Source organism: Rissa tridactyla, chromosome Z (genome assembly GCF_028500815.1).
Source record: "Rissa tridactyla isolate bRisTri1 chromosome Z, bRisTri1.patW.cur.20221130, whole genome shotgun sequence".
NCBI classification, from domain to species: Eukaryota; Metazoa; Chordata; class Aves; order Charadriiformes; family Laridae; genus Rissa; species Rissa tridactyla.
The window spans coordinates 56,994,125-57,017,720 of record NC_071497.1 but is presented as its reverse complement, the minus strand read 5'-3'; the positions used below and the strand labels follow the sequence as shown (position 1 = coordinate 57,017,720).

Here is a 23,596-nt window from a genome sequence, read left to right as displayed (position 1 = left end):
ATACAAAAGTTGTTGCTTTTTTAATCAGCCAGTGTTTTTTCAAAAGTATATTTCTGCCCAAGAAACCCAAGCAAAGAGGAACCCTGAAGACTCAGCCAAAATTGCTAACTGAGCTAAGTGTTGCAGGCACCACAGAAGTGATCCTGTTTCCTCATGCACACCCCTTCCAGAAATTATATTGACTAAACCACCTCAGTTCCTTCCCCTGGTCTTCTCAGGTGGGTATGACTTGGGTGTATAGCGGGAGTTACTTACTCAAGCTGTCCTGAAACAGAGAGGCAGAGGGACGGTAGCTCCCCTCTGCAGAATCAGGACAGTGGGACAAATGTGGTGGTGGCATGAAAAGCTGTGACATAAATTGGTCCTCCCCCAGGACTAAGAGGAGGACCTCAACCACAGCCTGTCCTCTTGGTTACTCCAGGAGGACTTGGTTACTCCAGGATGACGCAGACAGCTCTGCACCACAGATATAGGCATACACTGTAAGGTGACAGCTTATCTCATACAATTTACAAAGAGGGGTAAAAGCTAGGAGGTAAGGCGAGCATTGACTACATTTAGATCTTCTCCATGTTTTTTGCTCTTCTAACCCTGTTATGATCATCACAAAATTTTTAAGTAGGTTAACATCGTGTTTTTCAGAAGGCTGCAGCTGAGCGGCTGGAAAAAAATATAAATATTTCTAAGGTTATCAGTGGGCTAAGGTAGGGTGCTTCACTGAACCCACTATGCAATCTTTATGATATTAGTTTGAAAAGGTACAATGTGATTGGCCAAAGGGATGAACAACCCAACAGCTTGACCACAGGCAGTGACGTAAATCCTCTGGAACAGGGTATCTCACATCATAAAGGTGTGTAAATTCTTAAGTATTTATGGGACTGGATCATAGCTGTGATCAGGGTAAACCTATACATTTTACTAACATAAACAACTAAATCATATAAATCTCCATACCCACACAAAGGTATTCTATTTTAAAAAAATAATGGAAAATGCTTTATTGGGAGTGTGTTTGTTATGATTGTAATGTAACCCCTGGTTTCTTGTTTGCAACTCTTACAAAATTATTTCTTCATTAATTTTTTAAAAGAAAAAAATCTTAGTCAAGCTAGAACATGCTAGGTAGTCACAAAGGAAAAAAAGGAGATTATTATCATTACATTCAAGTCTGGTTTTTAAAAACCCCTTGCAAAGTATTCCAGCGTCTACTTTAAAAGACTCATTTTAGTGATCTGTGGGTAAAGAACTATTCAAATCATTCAGTTTGACCATTAATGAACTTATAGGTTAGTATACGGTGAAGGAATTCATGACAAGAGCAATCATGTGGAAAGAATCTGCTCATGACTATTTGTTCTTGTTTTGCAGAACTCTATTTTTTTTTTTTTTAATCCAATCAACATGGATTGGTTCTTTCCGGTTTAACATACTACAAAGTTTCTTAAGTCTCCCCAGAGACTGAGGAATTCAGAATCTTTCTTGAACCAGAATCCCCAAAAATGAATATAAGAAGAAATGCAGAATGAAAGATTAACAGTGATTACTTTTTTTTTTGCTTGCATGGAATCCATGTCCTAAGGTTTGATGTATGACTGTACAAAATTAGGCTAATCACTGTAGCACTTAAGAGAGCATTTTGATTAGTCAAAAATGGGAATATATTTTTCTTGTATTCTTAAACCTTCCCAATTCTATTTATAAATCAATGCCTCTCAATAAAAGTCAATTTTTATAAACTGAGAAAAAAAAGTTAAAGATCACATTCAACACATTGTTCACCACAGTAAAACATTGTCAGAAGCGTATCTTTTTCCTAAAAATACATACAGCGTTTCACACACATCTTTTTCTTGATGATTCTGCTGAGTTACTCATTACACACAGAATGAGTGATAGAAGGCACAGCATGCCTCAAATGGTACTAATGACTTGACATTTATCAACATTTTTCAACCACAGAGCTGCCTGTAAATGTACTCATGTACATTTTCTTCCACGGTCAAGCTAAGAGGGATTGGCGAGGGTACCGAGAAGACCTTTCGTGCCCTCCACCCTCAATTCCAGGCAGGCTGTCCTATACATTTTGAACTGCCACTTGGTATTTGCCAGCTTACTTGTGCTCATCCCCTACCTGCCATGGGGAGGCAAAACAGAAGGGGAACCTGAAAGGGGTTTTGGCATGGTGAGCCACTTTTGTGAACAGAGCGGGTCTAGACTCACCAAGGGACATCCAGCCCTGGAGCACACTGCACATCTGTAGGCACCCAGTGTGGACAGGCCAGCTCCTTAACTCAAGTTAAACAACAAAAAATAAAAGCTTTTTCCTTGTTTCTCGCTCTTGCAGGCAAATATCAGCACTATTCTTCCCATATGCAGACACTGGAAAAATCTGAAACCCACTAAAAAACTACTACAGCTGCAAACCTTATTTTGATGTATTTATTCCTAATTTCTTTACCTAAAACCGCAAAAGCTGGTATTCACAAAACCTTCTTTCCATGGTAGCTTATAATCAACTGATCATTACCTATTTAAAAACCAAAAAGTCTGTGCAGTACCTTTACACAGTTTTGCATGGTGCCCACAATAGCAAAGCAGACCGTTTTGTTTGTATACACAATTATACCAACTAATTATATAATTAGTTAATGTTTGCACAGCGCTTTAATATATACCAGCATTTTTTTTCAAGAGTTGCTTGTGTTCATCAGCTGGCAATGTAAGAAAACCAAGAGGAGGGTGTCTCAGCTGCAATCTGCGGTGAAAGAACCCAACTAAATGTGACCACTGGAGACACGCTGTCGTGGTTTATCCACTGCCGGCAACTAGGACCACACAGCCATTCACTTACTCCCTTTCCCCCCGTAGGATAGGAAGAAGAGCGAGAAAAAGCACTGGGAAAAAAAGAAAAAAAACTCGTGGGTTGAGATAAAGACAGAGAAAGAGAAAAATCATAACAACGGTAAAAGACTGTACAAAATAAACGGATGCAACACAAATTGTTCTCACCATTCAACGATTGCCCAGCCCGTCCTAATCAGCGATCATGGATCCTTGCCCGCCAGCCAGCCCCCATTTATATACTGAATATGACCTCTGTGATATGGAATATTCCTTTCACCAGCTTCTCCTGTCTATACTCCCTCTTGGGTTCTAGGGGAAGCTGAAAAAGTCCTTGACTTACTGTAAACATTACTTAGCAACGACTAAAACAGTACCTGTTATCGACATTATTTCCATACTAAATCCAAAACACAGCAGCTACTAGAAAGATGATTATCCTGACTGAAACCAGGACACACGTGTTGCCCAGTCGAGCTCCCTGCCTAGAGCAGCCCTCAGCAGCGCTTGACTATGAACTTTTCCCACACCTGCACTGTGCTCAGTCCCCACCTCTAATTCTGCAAATATAAGATGAACTTTTCAAAAAGTGCCTCTTTTCGAACACTCAGAACTCAGGATCAGTCAAAGTGCTGAAGGTTTTAAAAACGCCCATTAATGAAATGTGCAAGCAGCTATAGCAAATTCAAGCCCATCATCGCATAGCCAGCATTTTAAGACTTCATTTTTCTGACAGGCTTTTGTGAAAACTACAAGAAACATGAAAAATTCAAATGCTCTCTAGGTGCTTTTATACCCCGAACACTGTAAGAGTAAGAATTGTACAAGGTGTGATAACACTCTGATTTTTTTCTGCAGGGTACGTTTTTCTTTATGAGTTTAAAAGGAATAAACCAGGGTTGGGTTTTAGTTTCTCTTTTGTCGTGGGATTTTTTTTGGCTTTTTTTTTGTTTGGTTGGTTTGGTTTTTTTTCTTGTAATGCAGAGATTCTAGCCTGTTTCACTGTCTTTCCTTTACTCTTGGCTTCCATATAGAAATTGTCATGCTTTTTTTTTTCAGAAGTCTACGGAGGATGAGAGTGCAATAAGCTGGGTCTGGAAATTTTGTCTTCAGTGGCCTGTCTTACCCTTTCACATATGAGGCAATCACAATTTGTATTTCAGAGGAGAAAAGACGCAACAAGCAGTACTAGACCTATACGGCTATGGTCTTCTCAGAGCATAGTGTCCAACAGCAGGACAACGAACAGTCCAACAGGACTGACCCTACAGCGTTTGGTGTAGGCAAAGGCAGACAATAGTGAAGTGAAAGTAAAGAAAGTACAGAAAAGAAAGTAAAGCAAAACTGCATTTTCCTGGTGAAAGCTGTGACCTTTGCGGCACAATGCTTCCCAGGTCTCTCACGCAGGAAGTACAGCTTTGCAAAACTTCTCAAGTAACCAGAATGTCATTTACACAGATTTGGTCCTTGGTGTTCCCCTTGGCTTGCAGCAGGGCAATTAGGAGCATATTCCCTTTGTCAAGCTGGAAGAATTATATTGTGGTAAAGTAAACATGGGGCACGTACACTATGTTCTCCCTCTTTCTCCCACAGGTATCCCTTCACACACTTTCAGCTCCAACACCCAAATGAATTTCAATCAGTATCGGTCTTACCAGAAGTAAAAGGCAAAATAATAAAAGAAATCTGCATGAAAGATTACAAGAAGATTACCTTCTTGCGCAAGAAGAAGACTTCCATTATTCACACGGCAGACGTTTCACGCTGTAGCTATACCTGCTTTGTATCTATGTCTTTCTGTCGCTGTATGTAAAGTATGTATTTTTAACACTAGAATGTTGTTTATCATGAGTGCTGTCACAGTAGCTCTTCATTACTCTATAAAGAAACTGGAGACTGGAGGGAAATTTGAACAGTGCTTCGAAAGGTCCAAAAATAAAAGGCAGCAATGATGGGGAAATAACCAGAGCACAATGAGGACGGGAGGAGACAGACGGGAAGCAAGAACACAATCACTGAGAGATGAAAAGCAAGAGTCATACTTAATCACTGCCCTCCACCTCATCTAATTTCACTGCATCTGTTAAAGGACCACTTCCCCAAAGGGGCTTCTGACATGTACTACCAGTTTGGGGAAATGACAGGTACCAACCCGTGTCTTTACTGAGTCTGCCACGGGCACTACTTTAGAGCTCCTACTACTCGTCCTTGCCAGGAATTCACCCTTCACATATGACTACAGGCCTACTGCAAAGAATCATGTTGTAAAATTTTGAATAGGACTCAGCAGCATCTGGAAAATGTTTATTAATATTCATAGACCCCAGGTACATTTCAGACAAAAAGAGACACATCGGAGGCATATCACAGGTAATGGGGAGGTATGGCCACAGGCACTGTGCAGACATTAAGACACTTCTGTAATTTGCAGTTGTACATTTTTTTGTACAGTAAAAGCAGCAGATTTTGGCAGATACCACATTAGCAATGACTCAGAGTACCTAGAAGAGGCATTGCTAGTGAGAAAGCAGCAAAACTGGAGATCAGGGAAAGAAACAGCAGTTTTCCACAAAAGCTAACTGACATGAAATACAATACAGATATGTCACTACATGTGTGGGATTATTTTTTTTTTCAATATAAGTGGGAAAATCTAACTTATGTCCTACTGCAATACAAAAAAAAGCAGCTCGTGTTTTTTCACTTTGGTGATGAGAGTATTATCACAAATACACAGCAGTAATCAGTGGCCGATATTTTCCTGGTCACAACTTAAATAGCTACACTATTTGATTAACTTGTACATAGGAATAAAGTAGGTTTGCATCTTGTATTCAGCCACTTTCCTTCCAAAAGAAAAAAAAAAATCTTATTTTTTCCTCTTATAAATATCAGTGCACAACGATAAGAAAATCTACAAATCTAAATAGGTACTTCAATCTACAGAATATTAAGACCAAATCTGTGAAAACAGATTTACAAACCCGCACAAGAACTGAAGCCAATCTGAATGTGTACTTATAATCAACACCAGTGCACAATCACTTGCTACACTTGATTCAAGAGCAGTGTTCATAACAGAATTATATCCATATCTGAATTACACCTTCAAATTTCAATCCCGGTTGCCCTACATACGCTGTCATTTTCTTCTTCTGTGGTCCAGACTATGATCCTTTACTCCCATTAGCCCGAAACTTTACACAGTGTAGTATTTAGTAGGTGAAAGGGGTTCAGAATCTGTCACTATTTTCTGTATATCACATAATAATGACGTCTGTCAAAGACAAAAGAGTCAGGCAGCAGCATTAACGGTCCCACTGCTCAGGATTTGGCCGGAAGGGTACACAGGATATCAAAAGTGGTCTTCCAGCAGGCCTCACGGTCCCAAAATGAACAGCATTTCTCTTACATTCTTTAAACATTTCCTCTTATTTGAAAGCAAACTCATTTTCTAGCTACATGCTTAAGCAAATAAATAGCCAAACAGTCCTCTTTTGCTGTCAAAAGAATCAAAACACTCACAAGAAACAGTATGGATTGTGTTAGGAGATACGTTTCACTAATTAATTGACACCAATGCTGGGTCAGTAGTTTTTTAGAAGAGCATTTATTTGTGAATGCTGATTGACAGACCAATTACAGTTTGGTTTGTTGGAACTTGAAAGCCAACTGCAGATTTATTAACAGGTGTTCAAACAGTAGTACACAATAAATGTAAGTTCAATTTATATCAAATATGCTACTGCTGAACTCTTGACTTACCCTCTGAAATAAGCCACTGAAAACATCTCAGGAGGACAGAACAAGGATGTTAAAGTGTATGTTATGCAACTAAGAACTATATTTAGCCACCAAAGTCAGCCATGATGACAGCTGCTTGTCATACTATACTGGTATTTGAATAAAGAATGAATTATAGACTCGGGCAAATATTAAAATTTATTCTGGGTTTTCTCAAATGCCTTTTTAGTAAGAGTATCTATTTTCTTTTTACCTTTCTAAGTAAAAATGATTAAACTGTACATAAAGATTTTAAATTTTTTCTTTAAACATTTGTTCTCAAAACACTTATTTAAGACATTTCCAAAACATTCATGGTAAAATTCTCAGGAACCCCAAAGCCTTTTCAGTGACCAAGTCTCATTCAAGTCTCAGAAACAGATAGAATGAGACAAACCGTATTCCTAACCTGTACAGTAAAGCTAAATTTTTGGTTTAAAAGGCAGGATATAACATTAATTAAAAGCAGTCTGTTTAGCCTTAAACTGCTTATTCAAGTAACAGTAAAGAAAAGAGTCAAAATAAAGAAAAGAGCCAAAATAAAGAAAAGAGCCATTCAGGTGAAATAAAGAGAAATACTTTTCATCAAAATGGTGAGGATATGAGGATACTGAAAAGCAGACAGAGAAGCTTTTTATCTCTGTATCTCCATCTTCTGTCCAGTCAATACCACATACCACTCACGCAGAGGAACCCGTACAATTTCATTGCTGCTCTACAAGATCATCACTCTTGGTGTTCATGACCTACAAAATTTGAATACGTTAAAATGTTAATAAAACATAATCCAGCCTAAAAACTCACTCTCCATTTGAATGGAACCCCTTTTTGGAAATGGCATGATAACATACATTCAAAGCAGACAATGCACAGAGACAGCATTCCAGAAACCTTCTTGGGACTATTCAGCAGAGCCATACCACTTACAGACCACAGGCTCAGAAATCATAGCTGCCAAATTTAATCACTTACATTTTTAGTATTATCTTTGACTATCTAAGAAAAGTGAAGAACACTTTGGGGTAAGAAGTGACTTTAAAGCTTGCCATTTCCAATTGGCATTTGCCATTTCCAATTTGCAAGCTCTTAATACTCATCAGTGGTTTTTTTAGTCACACTGCAAATTTTAATCTACTGAGTTTTTTTAATCTACTAGTTTTAATCTAGTGTTAAATATCTTAGTAATTAAATCTTCAAATCTCGAGTCTGTAAAGGATTTTTACCAAATATAAAGTAGGAATCACCCAAATTTTTTTTGTAAAGGCAGAAGAGCCTGGATTCTCCTGCAGATGAAACAATACCAGTTCCACAAGACTGCAGGGAAGGAGCATTATCCCACAGCTCTGTTGGAGACACAAATATAGCTTCTTTAGTGGGAGAGAGATTTTAATCTGATGGAGTTTATTTCCTTGCAGGTGAGACACGGGAATGGTCATGGTCAAGCACCTCCAATGCCTTCTCTCTTTTTTTTTTTTAACAAAAGAGGCAGAAACGGCAAGGAAGTTGTAAGTACATGCTTTTCCATTTTCAAGTACTGCATCCACTCACCATTGTTTAAATATCTTTATGTCTTCATATTCATCACCAATAAAAATCTTTATTTTTTAAGGCTTTATTTCATTAAAAAATAAATAGTACTAATGCAAAGTCAGTCAAAGCAGCCTTTCCTGAGCACAGAGGAATGCCTCCTGGATGAAAATAACATTTTACCCTATTGATCTGCCCTCAAAGTAGCAGGAAGCTCTGCAAAATAATTCTGACCCTGCAGCCAGGAGTTACATCAATGTGCAAAGTGATCCTTTATTAGAGCCCAAATATGAAGTTCTGAATACACCACCGATTTCAACAGGAATTTGGCTGGAGCAATATTTGGTGTCATTTCAGGGAACTAAATTCACGAGGCTTTTGGATGCATTTGTAAGGGGAAAGCGTAGTGAGGAAAACAGAAGTTTCCTCACCATTGCACACAGCTACCGTGGGTCAGCCAGGACACCAGTTCTTCCCACTGGATGAAGTTCACCCACTCCAAGCACCAACAGGAGACTCATGCCCTGGAAATGTCCCCTTAGACACTATCCGCCTGCCATGTGAACACCTGCAGGGCAACCTGTCCTGTCAGAATTATTTCCAGAGCTCTTACAAAGGGAAACGTTATGCAGCAACTGCTTTGTTGTAATAACTAAAGCTGGGGAAGGCACATCTCTCCTGCTGACCTCTCAGCTCAGCACTGTCCTGAGACAGAACTCATGGTTAAACTGGCAAACCCGAAGAGGTGGTGGTCTCTGCTCATGAGAGCATAATAATCCACTGTAGACAGACTCTCTTCTCATTATTACTTGAAACTTTTTATACAGGAAGATAAAAGTTGGCAGGTTTGTATGAAACAGATGCAGTGAGTCACTTAAACCAGCATCAGTATTAGTATTACACACGCTTGTATGCTTTTTCATGACAAACACTTGTTATTGTCACAAGAGCCAGAGCTACAGTGACTGACTGATGGTACGTTTCTCACACACACCAGCCCTCTTCTACTGTCAGTTGCCCATATAGAGGCCAAAAGAAGATGTCCAATTTTAAGGTGAAATTTTACAGAACTCGAGACACGTGTTTCCAAAAAAAAAAAAGAACAAACAAATGCTCAAGTATCCAAACTGTGTGTTTATATTGTGAAACAATACATGCTAAAACACACCCATATATGAAATTTTAGTCAATCACATGCTGGCACGCACATCATCTGAATGTAGTTTGCAAGCAAACAGCTGTACGTTTGCACAAGAATAGTTTTCATCTGCAACCAAGCTCCCAAATTAAAAAAATTTTAACGCAACAGTTTAGGTATATTTCTGGTTACAGATGTAGGAAGACACTACGTTGAAAAACACAGGACTAGATCAGTTAACCCAGTTGCAAGAGTGAACAATCAAAGATGCAAACATTTTTCGTTATTTCAGAAGCATCTCAGCAACCGTTTAGTCCTGAAGGTCAGTCTCTAGAAAAATCGTGTGTAAAAATGTACAGCCTTGTTATAAAGCAAGCAGGATAATCAACTGCAATGATTGCCAATTTATGCAATTTAAAATATCCTGTCAAAAGAAACATATAGCAGTGCTCTTGTTCATTCATTCATTCATTCATTCATTGAAATCTGAATGATATGTATCCACAACATAAAAAAAACCACACCTAAGTTATTCAATTAGCAAAGCATTTGCTAATCTCCTAGCTGCCCAAATACTGGGTCTGCCTGAGCAGACAATAAAATTCATGATAGGAGTTGAATGGAACAACTTCCATCACAGAATAGGGTAATTGCTCCAGAAAGGAATTCCTTTTTCTGATCATCTTGTCATGAAGGGTTTTAAAATGCCTTTTTTTCATGAAAAAAACAGCAGTAGCAAAAGTGAACCATCTTCTGTTTCAGCCTATTAATGTGTCAAATGGTTGGACTAAACAGGGATAAATTTTTCTATACAGACCAGGGAGAACCACATAAAACACTGATTTTATCAACTGCACGGTATCTGTAGAACTGACCATATAAAACCCCAACGAACTGAGATTTTAATCACAGGAAAATGTTCCTTTTCATCTGTTTAGAGCCCCACAACTGGAGAATATTACCTGGACATGTGTTTTGTTTTCACAAGGCCCTGTGTATCAGCTGTATCCTGTATCAAAACACTGAAGGAAAGGGCTCAGAGAAGGGAAAAGCTCATTCCCTGCTCCTGCCCCAGTCCCTCCTGCCTTTCATGATGTGAGACACATTCCTTATATCCCCTTCCCATTCTGGGGGAACTATGGACCTGACTTCCAACTTCTAGAAACAAGTCAAGGGTTAATCAGCTTCAGCAGCAAATGTAGCCCAGTGACACGCAAAACCTACTAGTCCTAGCTCCTGAATCTCTCTAGAACCACCAGCCACAAAACAGCTGAAGAGCATGCTTCCCACCTGCAGAATTTCACATTGGTATAAAATGGCAATATTTGACTTAGCCCCATAAATATGATGGTTAAACTTCTCTAACTGTTCACCCAGTTTCAAAAATTGTCCATCTTTATGAATAACCTAGATTTTTATTTTAACACAACGAACAGCAAGTGTTTACTGGGTTTGCAAGATCAACTATCAAAGATAAATTAGGAGACCAAAAACCCAGAGCCACCAGAACTGAAGATGCTTCTTTGCTGAAACACAGAAGTAGTGCCACTTTACCATCGAACAAGTTTCACTGGTAAAGTCACAGCAGTCAATAATGACTATTTTGCCATAATTCTGTTTACCAAACAAGTTTATCATGGGAGATAAAAGAGAAAAAACACACTTGGCTGTTGCAATTCATATTAATACAGTTTAAAAGACTACAGTAAGCATTTCATGCCAGTATATTTGTTCTGGTACCTTACAGTTAGTACCACATTTAAAATTTGTTTGTTTGTTTGTTCAAGAGAGAATAATCTCCCCATTTCCTTATTCACTACAGACACTTAGACCACACCCATCACTATGTATTGTATTTTCACCACTGTCATTGTGACTTGCGTTGCAGTAATGCCCAGAGGTTGCAGTAGCGATTGTGTCTGTCACAGGACAAACATAAAATAAACAAACTCTTCAACATGAATCCAAACAGAAAAGAGAGAAAAACAGGTAGAGTTAGAACAGGGGGACATAGAGCTAAAATGGGACACAATAGTTCAAGAAGCTCCATCAGCAAGTACCACTGCAGAAACCAAAATAGAATTCTGCCACGCTGATGCAAACACCCTGTTTTGACAACAACATCAACTGAGCCGTGTTTTTACATCTGCATCTCTCCATTTCCTGACCAGTGCCCCATCTGCTGCCCCCAACACATATTGATCTGGTATCTCAAGTCCGCTGAAAAGACGATTTACACTCTTACAACTATCAGTGAAAGACATGCTAAGTACAAGGTAACACGCGATGCCTGCAAACACCTCACCAGACTGAGATGAAATTCACCCTGGAAGGGATAAGTGGTACAGAAACACAGACAAAGGAATGCATGCAGGCTATTTATAACCCAGTTAGAAACAGGTCAGATAGATAGATACACTTTAAGACAGCTTATTGTCCAAGCTAAGCTGAAGTTCAAGCACGTAAGCACAGCCCTTTAAAAAAATCACACTGATTCCCCAAGCTCTCTTGAACTCTGAGACAGAACTAATTACCAAACTCAGATTCATAAAGACCAGCCATAAGTAAAATAGAAAAGAAAAAAATGTCATTGGTGCAAACTATTCCTGCTTTTATTCACAATGTCCTGCTTTTATTTAATCATAGAATCACAGCACCTCTCAAGTTGGAAGGGACCCATAAGGATCATTGAGTCCAAATCCCTGCTCCTCGCAGGACTAATCCAGGTATTTACAACTGTGTGAGAACCCTGAAAGTAAGTGAAAGACCATTTTTGCACTTTATGTAGAGAACAAATGTCAGAGGAGCAGCTCCTCTTCTCATTGTTTTCTGTGGTTGAGGGGTAGGAGTGATAGCAGCTAAACCAAAGCGAGCAGCTGGCATGCTTTCTGTTCGCCACCATCACACACATCTGCAGCAGTGGAGACGAAAGGACGAAGCACATTACCATGGTGAAGATCATGTTATAGCACTGCTAGGAAAGGCAATATAGTTCAAGGACACAATGGTAATCTGCAAAAAAGCCAAGTCCATTTGCAAAATTCAGAATTTGTACCAGGCTGCTTTTTGGCCTCTGGCTCCTCCACGTAAAGGCACAACCAACCTGTTCCCTCTCTGTAGGTGCACATGCTGAAATCAATTTTGCATTTGACACCTTCAGGTAGAGATGTCAATTTTTTACAATTATACATTTATATAATGTATAATTTTATAATTGTAAAAATAACTTATCCCAAATTTGCCAATGAAAAGCACAGCACATTTAACTGACTTACTCATATGCACACCAAAATACTGAAATCTTACTTCACTCAGAGGCAGAGGTGGCCTCAATGCAGTTTTCAAAAATTTCCAGGTACAAAACTTCCAGAAATTTCAAATTTAGACTGGATTTTTATTCCAAATTTCCCCTATAAAAAGATGGCTGAAACATGCATCTCTCTGTATGAAAACAGATTTTGTTAGTGCCACCTCCTGGTGATAAAACAAAACTGAAAAATCATGCGCTAAGATGAAGATTCTTAAACAAAGTATAGTGAAAATATAATAATTTGGCCTGTTTTGGTTTGCTTGCTTATGATGGCTTGACATGAGGCATCAGGTTTTCCTCTCGGCAAACCTGGAGGGCAGATACAAAATTCTTTAGCTGTTTTTAGAATGACATAAGTGCAGATGCATAAGCATCCTTTAGTCAGTAACAACAGAGAAAAAAAAGGAAATGCTACAATTATGGAACAGTCACCCTCTCAGGAAGGAAAATCTGCCTTGATTTTATCCTTTGAGAATTTTGCTGGGGAGAACATTCAAAGGCATACTGATATCTCCACCAGAGGTTGCCCGTGGGGTGGTGAGCTTGGTGTAGCCTCCTCCATCCAGCGTGCCAGTGCTTTCTTTGCAGCCTTCCAGCCGGAGATACTCTTTGGATGCTATTGACAACAGCAAGATGTCATCACGGTAAAAACAGGTGTCATAAAGCTATTGATAAATACACCCCATCACCTTCAACTGGTTTGCCTCAGTCTGAAAGAATAATATTTGGTCTAAGAAAATTGTAAGACATGAGCTTTACTTAAATCTACCTGTTTGCTATACTGTATTTTGGAGAGTTGCAATTCATTTAAAGCTCACTGTCCAGGCCCACAAAGCAGAGAGTAAAGGTGTAAGGCTGGGTATGAGAGAAGCTGAATTACACTCTTAACACAGAATGGCTAAGTGTTGGCAATATGCCTAATATTCTTGAGGGATTTTACAGTTCCTGTGTAAAGTAGATTCTTTTTGGCATTAACCCTAACACTCTTCAGAGAATTTTTATAAGTTGCCTGGGGCCTTTATAACACATAGTCCAACATGCATTCTGGTATCACCAGCTGTTTTTATTTTCTTAAACATTTTGTTCTTAAAAAAAATTCTGAATGCTTAAGATAAAAACTGTAAAAGTACAGAGTCAAAGTCAATGTAAATCATTGCCTTCCATCATTTGTGTTCAAGAGTTGCCAGAACAACACCATTTGTGTTCAGGAGTTGAACCATGCCTGAAACAGGACAGACAGGGAAAAAAAACTTTAACCTGAAACAAGCACTTAAAAGGAATGAAGTATACCTCTTGTATATTATATGAGAGGCATACCAAGAACCACAGTGAGCCTTCTCAAACACGACCAGGATGGCTGGTCATCCAGCCCCTAAAATGAAATGAAGAATTAAAATTGGGGAGTCTCATGTGCTCAGCTGTGCCATTTTGGAAAGTCCCAGATCAGACAAAAGAATGCACCAAGACCCATCCCCACTGTCTTCAGAACAGATTTCCCCAACAACTGCTAGAGCTGCAAGTAATGAGTTCCTTGCCTTGATGGATCCTGTGGTGTTTTTCAAGCGTTATCAAGGCCACAGAAGCATATGCAAAGCCGGAAAATGTGTCACACTGGATAAAAATAAGATCATTATCACTTAATCACTTTGCTGTACCTAAACATCATCAATAACCAGGCTTTAAAACTGCTAACAATTGATTATAGAAAACAACTAAAAAAGAAAGTAAGTCTTGAGTCAAGTTTTCTGCATAAAGAACTGCACAGAATACTGATGAACATCTTTTTTCAGACTGCGCCAAGTGACACATAAAAACAACAGTACTAGAGAGCAAAATAAGTATGTTCAAGAGTTTTCAAGTGTGGCTCAAGCTGCTTACTGATTAACACTTCTGCGTATAACACTCCTCACAGACCTGTGCGGTTATTGTTCAAAAGTGAAACAAGGCTCTCTCGGCAACTGGAAACAAATGACCCTGACCGAGTTCACAGTTCCCACACAGCTTAGCAGCGATGGAGCTGCTGCTTCTTCTGGGAAAAATAAAAAACAAATTCCAGTCCCGAGATTTAATGTCTGTCAGCTATTTCCAGGATAAGGAAGAGCCTCCATGATCTTCAACAGGAAACATGTTCATCAGACACAGGAACATTAGCTAACTGACTCATTTTACTAGAAAATTTACAGTCATGTATGCAAAAATATAGGAAATAAAATACACAATGATTTTTCATGTCAAGGAACATCCTAACACTGCAGGAACCACAGAAATGGAAGATGACTCCTGTCTTTTCCATGGCCCTGTAAAGGAGAACAAAAGGGGTCCATGTCTATCTGCATAAATTTCTGCATTTCTTACTAACAATGTCCAGATTTGTTTCTTCAGGTCCCGCCTCAAGTATTTTCATGTCAACTCTTCACAACTATAACATAGTGTTATTCACATACCCACATGTAGAGCAGTCAGGGTGGAACAAAAGGCCGCCGGACTGGTTTCCAAGGCTTGAACTCCCCACATGTGCAGTGTCACCTGCTGCCAGGGAGCATGGGGGATGCAAGGAGACGGCTACAGCTCTCATGACGGAGAATGGCTCACAATTGCTAGGAAGTCTTGCCAAACATACCAGCTCAAACCACAATCACAATAAGCAAGACCAAAAACCAGGCTGACAGGCCGCCTTTCCCCTCCCCAGGACCATGCGGGACCACTCCACTGGGTTATGAGCATGGTGGCTGGGAGCGCAGTAGTTGCACCACCTCCAATAACAGCACCTCAGCACAGAATTTCGATCACAGTGAAAATTTCCATTGGCCAAATCCAAGCTGCTTTAAGACTACAATATATTGTCTTGCAAGAGAAGAAAATCCACTCCTAAATTTTGAATGAACTGCCATAAGCATGTTAAGTATGATCACAGTGATTCAGACCAAGGATCCAACTGCCCCAGCAGGGCCCTCACGCAGTGGGTGCTAATGGATAATGCTGAAAGGAAAATGCAAGGTGTCCTCCCAAACTCCCACAGACACCTTCTGCAGCTATTTACACCTGTAAGGATATGTTTATCTTTAATACTTCTTGATGGAATTCAAAAACTTGTTTTCATTCACTAAATAAGAGCAACCAGTACAGATGTTGAACATATTGGTCCTTCCAGAAAACATGTTGTTTTCAGAAAGATTTGGGATTTTTATTAGTACATGAGACGTTAAGACCACTTAGGATATGCCTGAACACAATCCACCTCATGCTCACAAGTCCATCCTCTCCCAGAGGAGTGAATAAGACAAGCAATAACAACAGCTACTAGGTTTTCTAGAAAACATAATACTATTCAGATACGTTAAAAGTGCAGATATGCTGGTAATAAATCTTTGGATACATAACTTTTGGGCATCACTACATTTAGATCACAGTTGTAATTTGAAGTATTTGAAATTTACACACTTTGAAAAAAATTACCTTCTTAATAGAACACTCAGTAGAAATCTGGATTTTAAAAATTATATTATTTTTCGCTATAAGACTTCTGACAAAAGATCTGCATTGATAAGAGAAGTTGAAGACCAGTACTGTCTGGGTTATGGTCTTCTGTCTTCCTTCACTGTTCTCGCGCTTTTCCCCTTTTTGATCATTCTTGCCTGATGTCTCTCTAGCTCACTTTCAACTCAGCAGATACTGTCAGTAAAGATCTCTTTCTAGGCCTGAGTAAATCTAAAAGGTGTGAAACCATTTATTCACAAAAAAATGTTCAAATACACTTACAAAACAAAATGAGAGTCTACAGATTTCCAATGCCAAATACATGTACTGTTACGCCTACACTTTGCACCTAATTTCTATGTGAAAATATCTAATATGGGTGCACAAAAGTGTACACTCCTAGCAAAAAAAAAAAAAAATCACTGTACTAGTACATTTTTCTGTACTGAAAAAAACCCACCATTATACTATTTTCTTTTCATATGCACAACATAGTACTAGAAAGCATATTATAACATCAGTACCACACAGGAGGTAAAGTAACCAAGTCAGAGATGTACACCAGTGCATGTTCAGACTTTCTTTTATTCTCCATACAGTAAAACAGCACAATGTGCTTCCGTTTCTCATCATCCACAAAAGCTTAAGAGTTTCTGTTAATGTGACCTAGGTGTCATCCTTTCTAAAAATCATCTCCTTTCAAGGTTTTGTAACATTATACAAGATAAAGAGAGCCTTCATGCAAAGTAAAGACTCTCTGTGTGTTGTGGTTACTGTAGATTATTACTATTTCCTTTTTGTGCACTGAGCACCACCTCCTGTCAAAAAAAAAAAAAAAAACCCTCTGTAAAAAACAAGGCACACAACTGGATTTCCCCAAAATATTCGGTTCTTTCTTCCATCCCAAACTGAAGCTCATGGGTTTTTTTATAAACCGTTTTATCTATTATTGAAAAAATGCATGGGAACTATTCCAAAACCACCAACAAGTCATTTTATTGTGTATCTTGCTGCTTTTACTATCCCACGTGTTTTAAAGTAAAAAAAACCAAAAACCAGTAAAACCCAACTTTGAATAGTGCGAACCTCTATAACTGGTACTGAGACAACTTTTAGCAGTTGTTGTCTTCTTGAGGTGAAGGTTTAACTAAAATAAGTACCTACTAAAAGACATTTCCCTCCATGTACCTGCCACTAGAAAAGGACAAAATATGAAAGAGCTGCACAAGCGTAAACTACATGAATAGTTTTATAAGGTTTACAGTCTTATTTACATACATGGTATGCTTTATACAGCACAGCAACATTCAAAGTCTTAGAAAATTATCTGGACATGACCAGGTGAATAAGACTTAGCTCTTCCATAGTGGATACGTTCCCAGCATGCATAATCTTCAACTGTCTAAGTGGTCTTTCTAATAACAAGAACTTTAAAGAATGAGGAATTACTAATCCCAATCCATAAAAACACATAATATGAAGTCCATCATATCATCTGAAGTCCACAGTACCTTGTCTAACCAGCACTGTTTATACATAAGCTTCTCTAACACCAGCATTCAGCTGAATTCTCTACTTGCTATCCCACAAAATAGCAGACCACTTTACATATGTGAGAGCTAATCAGGCCAAGAAGGAAAGATGGGAATTACAGCAGCTAGGAACAGGGCAGTCAGGTACAGCAGATCAAAATCCCCAAACCGAGGACATTAAAAGAGGTGACAATCTCTTCTCCCCGTGGTGCTGCTCTGCAACACATGCTGCAGGTGGATTAGCTGGTATGTAGAGCTATTTTAGAGATCCCAGCATGGATTCCCTGGTTTTAGGCATATAATTTTGAAGACAGCAGGAACCAGGCTCTACCTGTAGTGAAAGAAAGTTCCTCCAAAGCTCATCATGTGAGGAGTCCACCTCTCTTCCCTGTAGCAGAAGCTTAAAGTTATACGCTGTGAACTACACCCACCACCACCACCACCAAAGCAAAGCGAGCACCAGATCGGTGATCTCAGAGGTCACCCAATGAATATGTATACGCATTACCACTGGTCTGACTCAGCAGAGCACTCAAGCATGCAGTTAACTTTCAGCTTGTTCTGAAATTATACTGGTTTCAAGCTTACAAGCCTTGCTCAAGAGGGATGGACCTCCTAAGGTTTCAAAGGGAAGTAGTGGAGAAGAACAGAAAACAGAGAGAAGCAACATACTTGGAAAAAAATGGGAAATCTCTGTCTCCTTTTCTGCACTTTCACTCAGATATCTACTTTTCTTGGTATTTAAAACCATTTAATTATTTTCTATAAATTAAATTCTCATTTCTACGTATATTCAGTTTTGGAATTATGATACCAGAACTCCAAAAGAGAATCCCCATCTCCAGCATATGCAAAGTCAAAAAGTACTGAAAAGTTAAAAGTTCTGTTTTTACTTCAAAGACCCAAGAGCAGACAGGTGAGTACTTTCTCATAGGCAGATGAATCTCTGATGCACAAGCACGTACTCACAGAGGACCAGCCTCCAAATTTTGTGAGGGCTACGCATCATTATTTTCTACAGCATAAACAGTGGTTCCAAAAAGATGGATTACAAATCTATGGTTGAGACATGCTCCAAAAGTGCTTTACAGCTTGTCCAGCCTAAGCACCCTAAAAAGCATGACTACATTCCTGCTTTCATCAGTAAGCAGCTGTTAGTCACCAGTGGAAAGCTGTGTTCATGCATCCAGGAAGGAGTATTTCTGATAGCAGTCACAAAATTCTGGTGCTACAGAACATGAAATGACTGTCTGGATTTGTTGAGTCAAGAGGTTAGGTTAGCAAAGCAAAGTCAGACTACACTCTTTATAAAGAATCTTAGGACAACTCAGGTATGCTGAGCAACTGCTGTGTAATACAAACGCCCCAGGAATAATCGAACAGTGAATTAACTTTTGTGAAAAACAGCAAAACATTTTGTTTCAGTATCTCTCCCTTCGTAGTAAGAGAGTGGTAAAGAAGAGACTGGATTCCATCTACTAAAACCAATACCATCTGGGTATGTGATATTGGAGAAGAAATGCTATTACTAACAGCAATAGTAAAAGGAGTCTTACCTTCACCTGTGCCTGGGGAGAAAGAATTTCCAAAATCTTGCTGTTTTGGCTTTAAAGACTGTGGGGCTGGCAGTCCTGGGGCCTGTGAGACTTGTAACAAAGGCTTCCCATTTGTAACCACTTGTTTCCTGGGACTTAGAGCAGGAAGGTGAATAGTACTGTCAGTGATGTTGCTCTGAGGAGCTACCCCTCCTCCAAGGGGCATCCTTAAGTGCAGGCTGGCAGACAAGTTTCCAGTATCTGGGCTGCTATTTGAAGATGGGTAGGGCGTTCCTACATGAACTCTGATAGGTGGGATCTGCTGTCCACTGATCATCCTAGGTCCATGAGGAATACCTGTTGTCCGATGGCTCATACTGCATGAGCTCCCATTCATTTTTGAGAAGTTAATGTAATCAAAGTGTGTTTTTACAGACCCATAGCTATGACTGATATCAATCCAAACTCAGTAAGTAATCCATTGTGCATTACGCCTGTTTAAAAAAATACATAAATAAAAATAGTTGATGTTACAGTAAATAATACATGAAAGAGGACTGCACAAGACCGTTAACTTTGTGGCATTACTGATTATAAGAAACAAAGTATAAGCACTGCATGGTCTGTCAGGGAGAAAGAACAAAGCCAAGCAATGACTTACAGCTCTAACAGGGAGAAAACCTGCCTCCTCAAAAGCTGAAGTCTGCAATAAGGTCAGCTGCCTTCACATTAGCTAAACCAGACATGAAATTAAGTGAATACTGACCAAGTGCAAGAAGGCAGCCAGGAGCGACAAGACTCTCTGACAAGGAGTTGTCATTAGGATGAACACAGCTATCGCCCCTATTTCTGCCATCTCCTTTGTCTATTAATTAAAATTGTGCTGAAAAGCACACGCAGTAGGCCAGTACTATGCAGATACAGTCTAAACAGGAAGGAGATACCAGTTCATATTCTAAAGCATGTGCATACAAAAAAATGAAGAGGGGCTAGCAAAACCATAGAAATGCTTCTTCAAACTCTTGTGGCACTTCAGAGTGAATAGAATAGAAAAGAATTGCAAGAAAACACAGCACAGAAGTATTCATAAACATAACTGCAATCACATCAAAAGTGGATGCTTATTGTAAGCCTACAGATATGCCATAATTTAAATGTAATCATACAGTAGCAAATTTTCAAGGACATCTTTCAAGTTATACCAGTAATTTTTGAACTCTGACTTTTTGTCACTTATGTTTTCCTTTATTTAAATCTCAGAAGAACAAGACTAGCAAGGCGAAGGGTTTGAGAGATCCTTTCAGCCACAACCTACCCCAAGGCAGAATCAACTAGATCTAAACATTTCCTGACATAAAAAAGATTTGTAGGCAAAAGCCGCACTTGTCAGTGTAAATCATGGAGCTAAAACGGCGCACAGATGGGGTAATTTCAGCTCTAACTCAGCTGAACAGCACATGCACAACTTTCATCACTAGGTTCATATGTTTAACATTAAGCACATGCTTAAGTAGTTTGTTCAATCATAGACTCAGTGCCTAATTAACTTGTTCAGGCAAACAAATTAAGTTGACAGAAATAAAACCAAAGTACGGCTTCAATTACAGTTTTCATTCATGTATACATTAAGGTTTTAATCAAGTATTATGATCTTGCTGCAGCAAAACACTGAACCGTAACTTTTACCTTCAGCTCATGAGATTTTCAACACTGAAGCCAATAAGATTATAACCAGTATATACATGATTGATTTTAATGTAAAGCCTTCACACTTAACCCTTTGCTTACTATGATTCTGCAATGTATCAATTTTCTCCATCTGTGAACTGTCAAAAAACCCAAAACAAAACATCCCTGTTTATTTTGCAAAAAACGCATTCACAACACGCTTCCAGATTAAAGTAAAAGCCATCTAAGTGTCTGTATAGACATACATACATAGATATTCACACACATTCTTCAGCTAAAACACACCAATTATGAAAGGCCTAAGCATATTATCTTCAAAGGCAAGAGCAAAATCCCTACAGACGTTAATGAGACATATGCCCTAACCACACTTAAATGGCCCTAGAAGATTTATTCTACATAATATTTTTCATTGTTATGTTTTTATATTATGGGAATAAAACTGCAAAGCATAGCAATTAAAAGCAATATTATTTATTTTCATGCCTGGCTGAAGCATAAATCACTCTCTGCAATTCAACCAAGGACAGGGAGAGCTGAATGTTCTTAAATTCCCAGAGTTTGTTTTAAAAGCAGAATGTACCTTGCCCTAACAGAGGTGACTAGATCCTTAGAAAAGGACATAGAAACAAAGGCAGTTGTTTTGCTGGCAAGGCTATACATCATGTCATTCTAAATTGGCTTCAAATAAAAATCGTTCTTGCCCTTAATTCTTGTCTGCAATTTTAACTACATTAGAAAAGTGCTAATATAATGAAGAAAAGATTATATTTGACAAACACATTAGCTTTACTCCACAAAAGCACCTTTCATTTAATCAACACAAGAATATTTCTACATAGCTTACAGAGACCTACCAGCCCTGTAAAATCCAGGTCAATATACAACTTATGTTCTTAGTAAGCTGGTCTCCTTTGCTATTCTTCTCTGGTAATATTATATATCACAATAAGTAACAGTGTTCTATGCTGTTGTTGTCTCAATTTTATCACTGGTTATTGCTGGGTTTTTTACACTTGAAGAAAGGCCTCTGGGCCTGTAACTTTTGTCCTCATGCTGGTAAGCTATATTTTGAACTGAATGACCTGAAAGTTCAAAACAACCTTTTTTTTATGAAAGCAGAAACAAGTTAGGTGATTCCTCCACATTTTCTTCGTGTAGTCTCCTTCCTGATTCTATTGTGAAAATGTATAACATTACATTAACGTGCAAATCAGTGTTTCCTTTCTTTAAAATATTAAAGCACCTTGGAGAGCGTAACTTTTCTTTTTTTTTTTTTTAATTATTATGTGGTATTTTCAATATTACTTACTTGCTCAGGACTGTCTTTTCACTAACTAGATTTGTTTAGCATCAGCTTCCATCATGCTGTCAGGACCTTCTCACATCAAAGTCACAGTGGCCAAACTGATTCAAACCAAACCAATGGATTACCTAGAGCTGCATTAAAGTATATATAACTAACTACATGTCAACTGGACATGAATTATATTCTAAAAGTCTAACTGGCTCTTGCATCAGATCCATAAATAGCTCCTGATTATAGTTACCTGTAATAGTAAAAAGGCATGATACATTTCTAACCGAAGTGATCTTAGAAGTTGCAGTAATACAGCACCAATTACAACAGCTTATTTAGAAATAAGCTTAGAAATCCTGAATTGGATTGAAGCTTAACGTACTAAGTTCAAACACAACAAAAATACAGAAAAGAATACTATCCTGAAACTGAATGGCCGTGCTGACAAATTATTTTGTTCTACCAAAGGAACACAAGCACTTGCCACCTTTTAATGAAATATTTCTGTCCATCAGTGGGATAATGTAGTGACCTTTTCATGCTCCCACGGATGTTAAAGGAAATACAATTATGTCCACTGCTTCTGAAGTCTCTTTTTTTTTTTTTAAGCTGACATTACTCAAAGCTCTATGACTCTGCATCTATCAATAACAGCATGACAACATAATTACTCAAAATCCATAACAATGATTCACAAATTCACTTTCAGAAAGCCATGTAGTAAAATTTAGATTCAAGCTGAAGCCCTGGAAAATCCGAACACTAATCCTTCAGGAAGCAAAACAAAAGAAGAATTCACAAATCTATGCCTGCAACACAGTATGCTATATAGTCTACTTTCACAGTGCAGTTTTGAAAAATAATCAGAGTTGGCTTACTGCTTCACCCACTGAAATAAGAGGTAAGATACATTTCAACTTCAATAAAAGCTGAATTACTCCACTGCAGAGATCAGTTTAAGGAATTGCAATAAATCCAGCTCAGTCACTTTTGTGACACTTTCACAAAAGTAGTTATCAGACACTGGCACTTCGCGGATAGCGTAGCAAGCACTATCCCAAACCAAAGGAGAAGACTGAAAGACAATGCACTGAACAGTCCCTCCTTTCTATCCTTCCACACTTCACCTTTACAATAGCTACCACACACTCCAGAAAGTAAAAATGAACCACAACCCCCACCCTTGGGACTCTGCACTCCAAGGCTGTGAGCACCTTCCCTCATCCCCACCACGAGCAGGGACAGCCAAGCCTCTCTCCACCTTCCCCTCCACGATCTCCTTGGCACAAGCTGAGGAAAACATTTACTTCCTACCAGGGCTGAGCTACTCCGAGGCCACCCAACAGGGTTACCTCCCCTTAAGCTCTGCTCTCCCCTGCCAGCCCTTCCCTCCGTGCATGGTCAGGGTATTTGGAGCATCACCCACCAGTGGCACCATGGTGAAGTACTCAGAAGTCACTG

The 23,596-nt window shown here is 38.9% G+C and overlaps 1 protein-coding gene across 3 annotated transcripts in view; it reads right to left on the bottom strand.

The window, feature by feature from the left end:
• GLIS3 (GLIS family zinc finger 3) overlaps positions 1-23,596 on the bottom strand; it is a 167,463-nt gene that overhangs the window by 141,586 nt on the left and 2,281 nt on the right. For 2 of the 3 annotated variants that reach the window (XM_054186080.1, XM_054186081.1), the window contains exon 1: positions 19,168-20,333. The exons of the other annotated variant lie outside the window; for it this stretch is intronic. In XM_054186080.1, coding sequence (XP_054042055.1) covers positions 19,168-19,543 — 376 coding nt within the window. In that variant the 5' untranslated portion in view covers positions 19,544-20,333. Of the gene's footprint in view, positions 1-19,167; positions 20,334-23,596 lie in introns of those variants that run through there. 3 annotated transcript variants of the gene reach the window in all.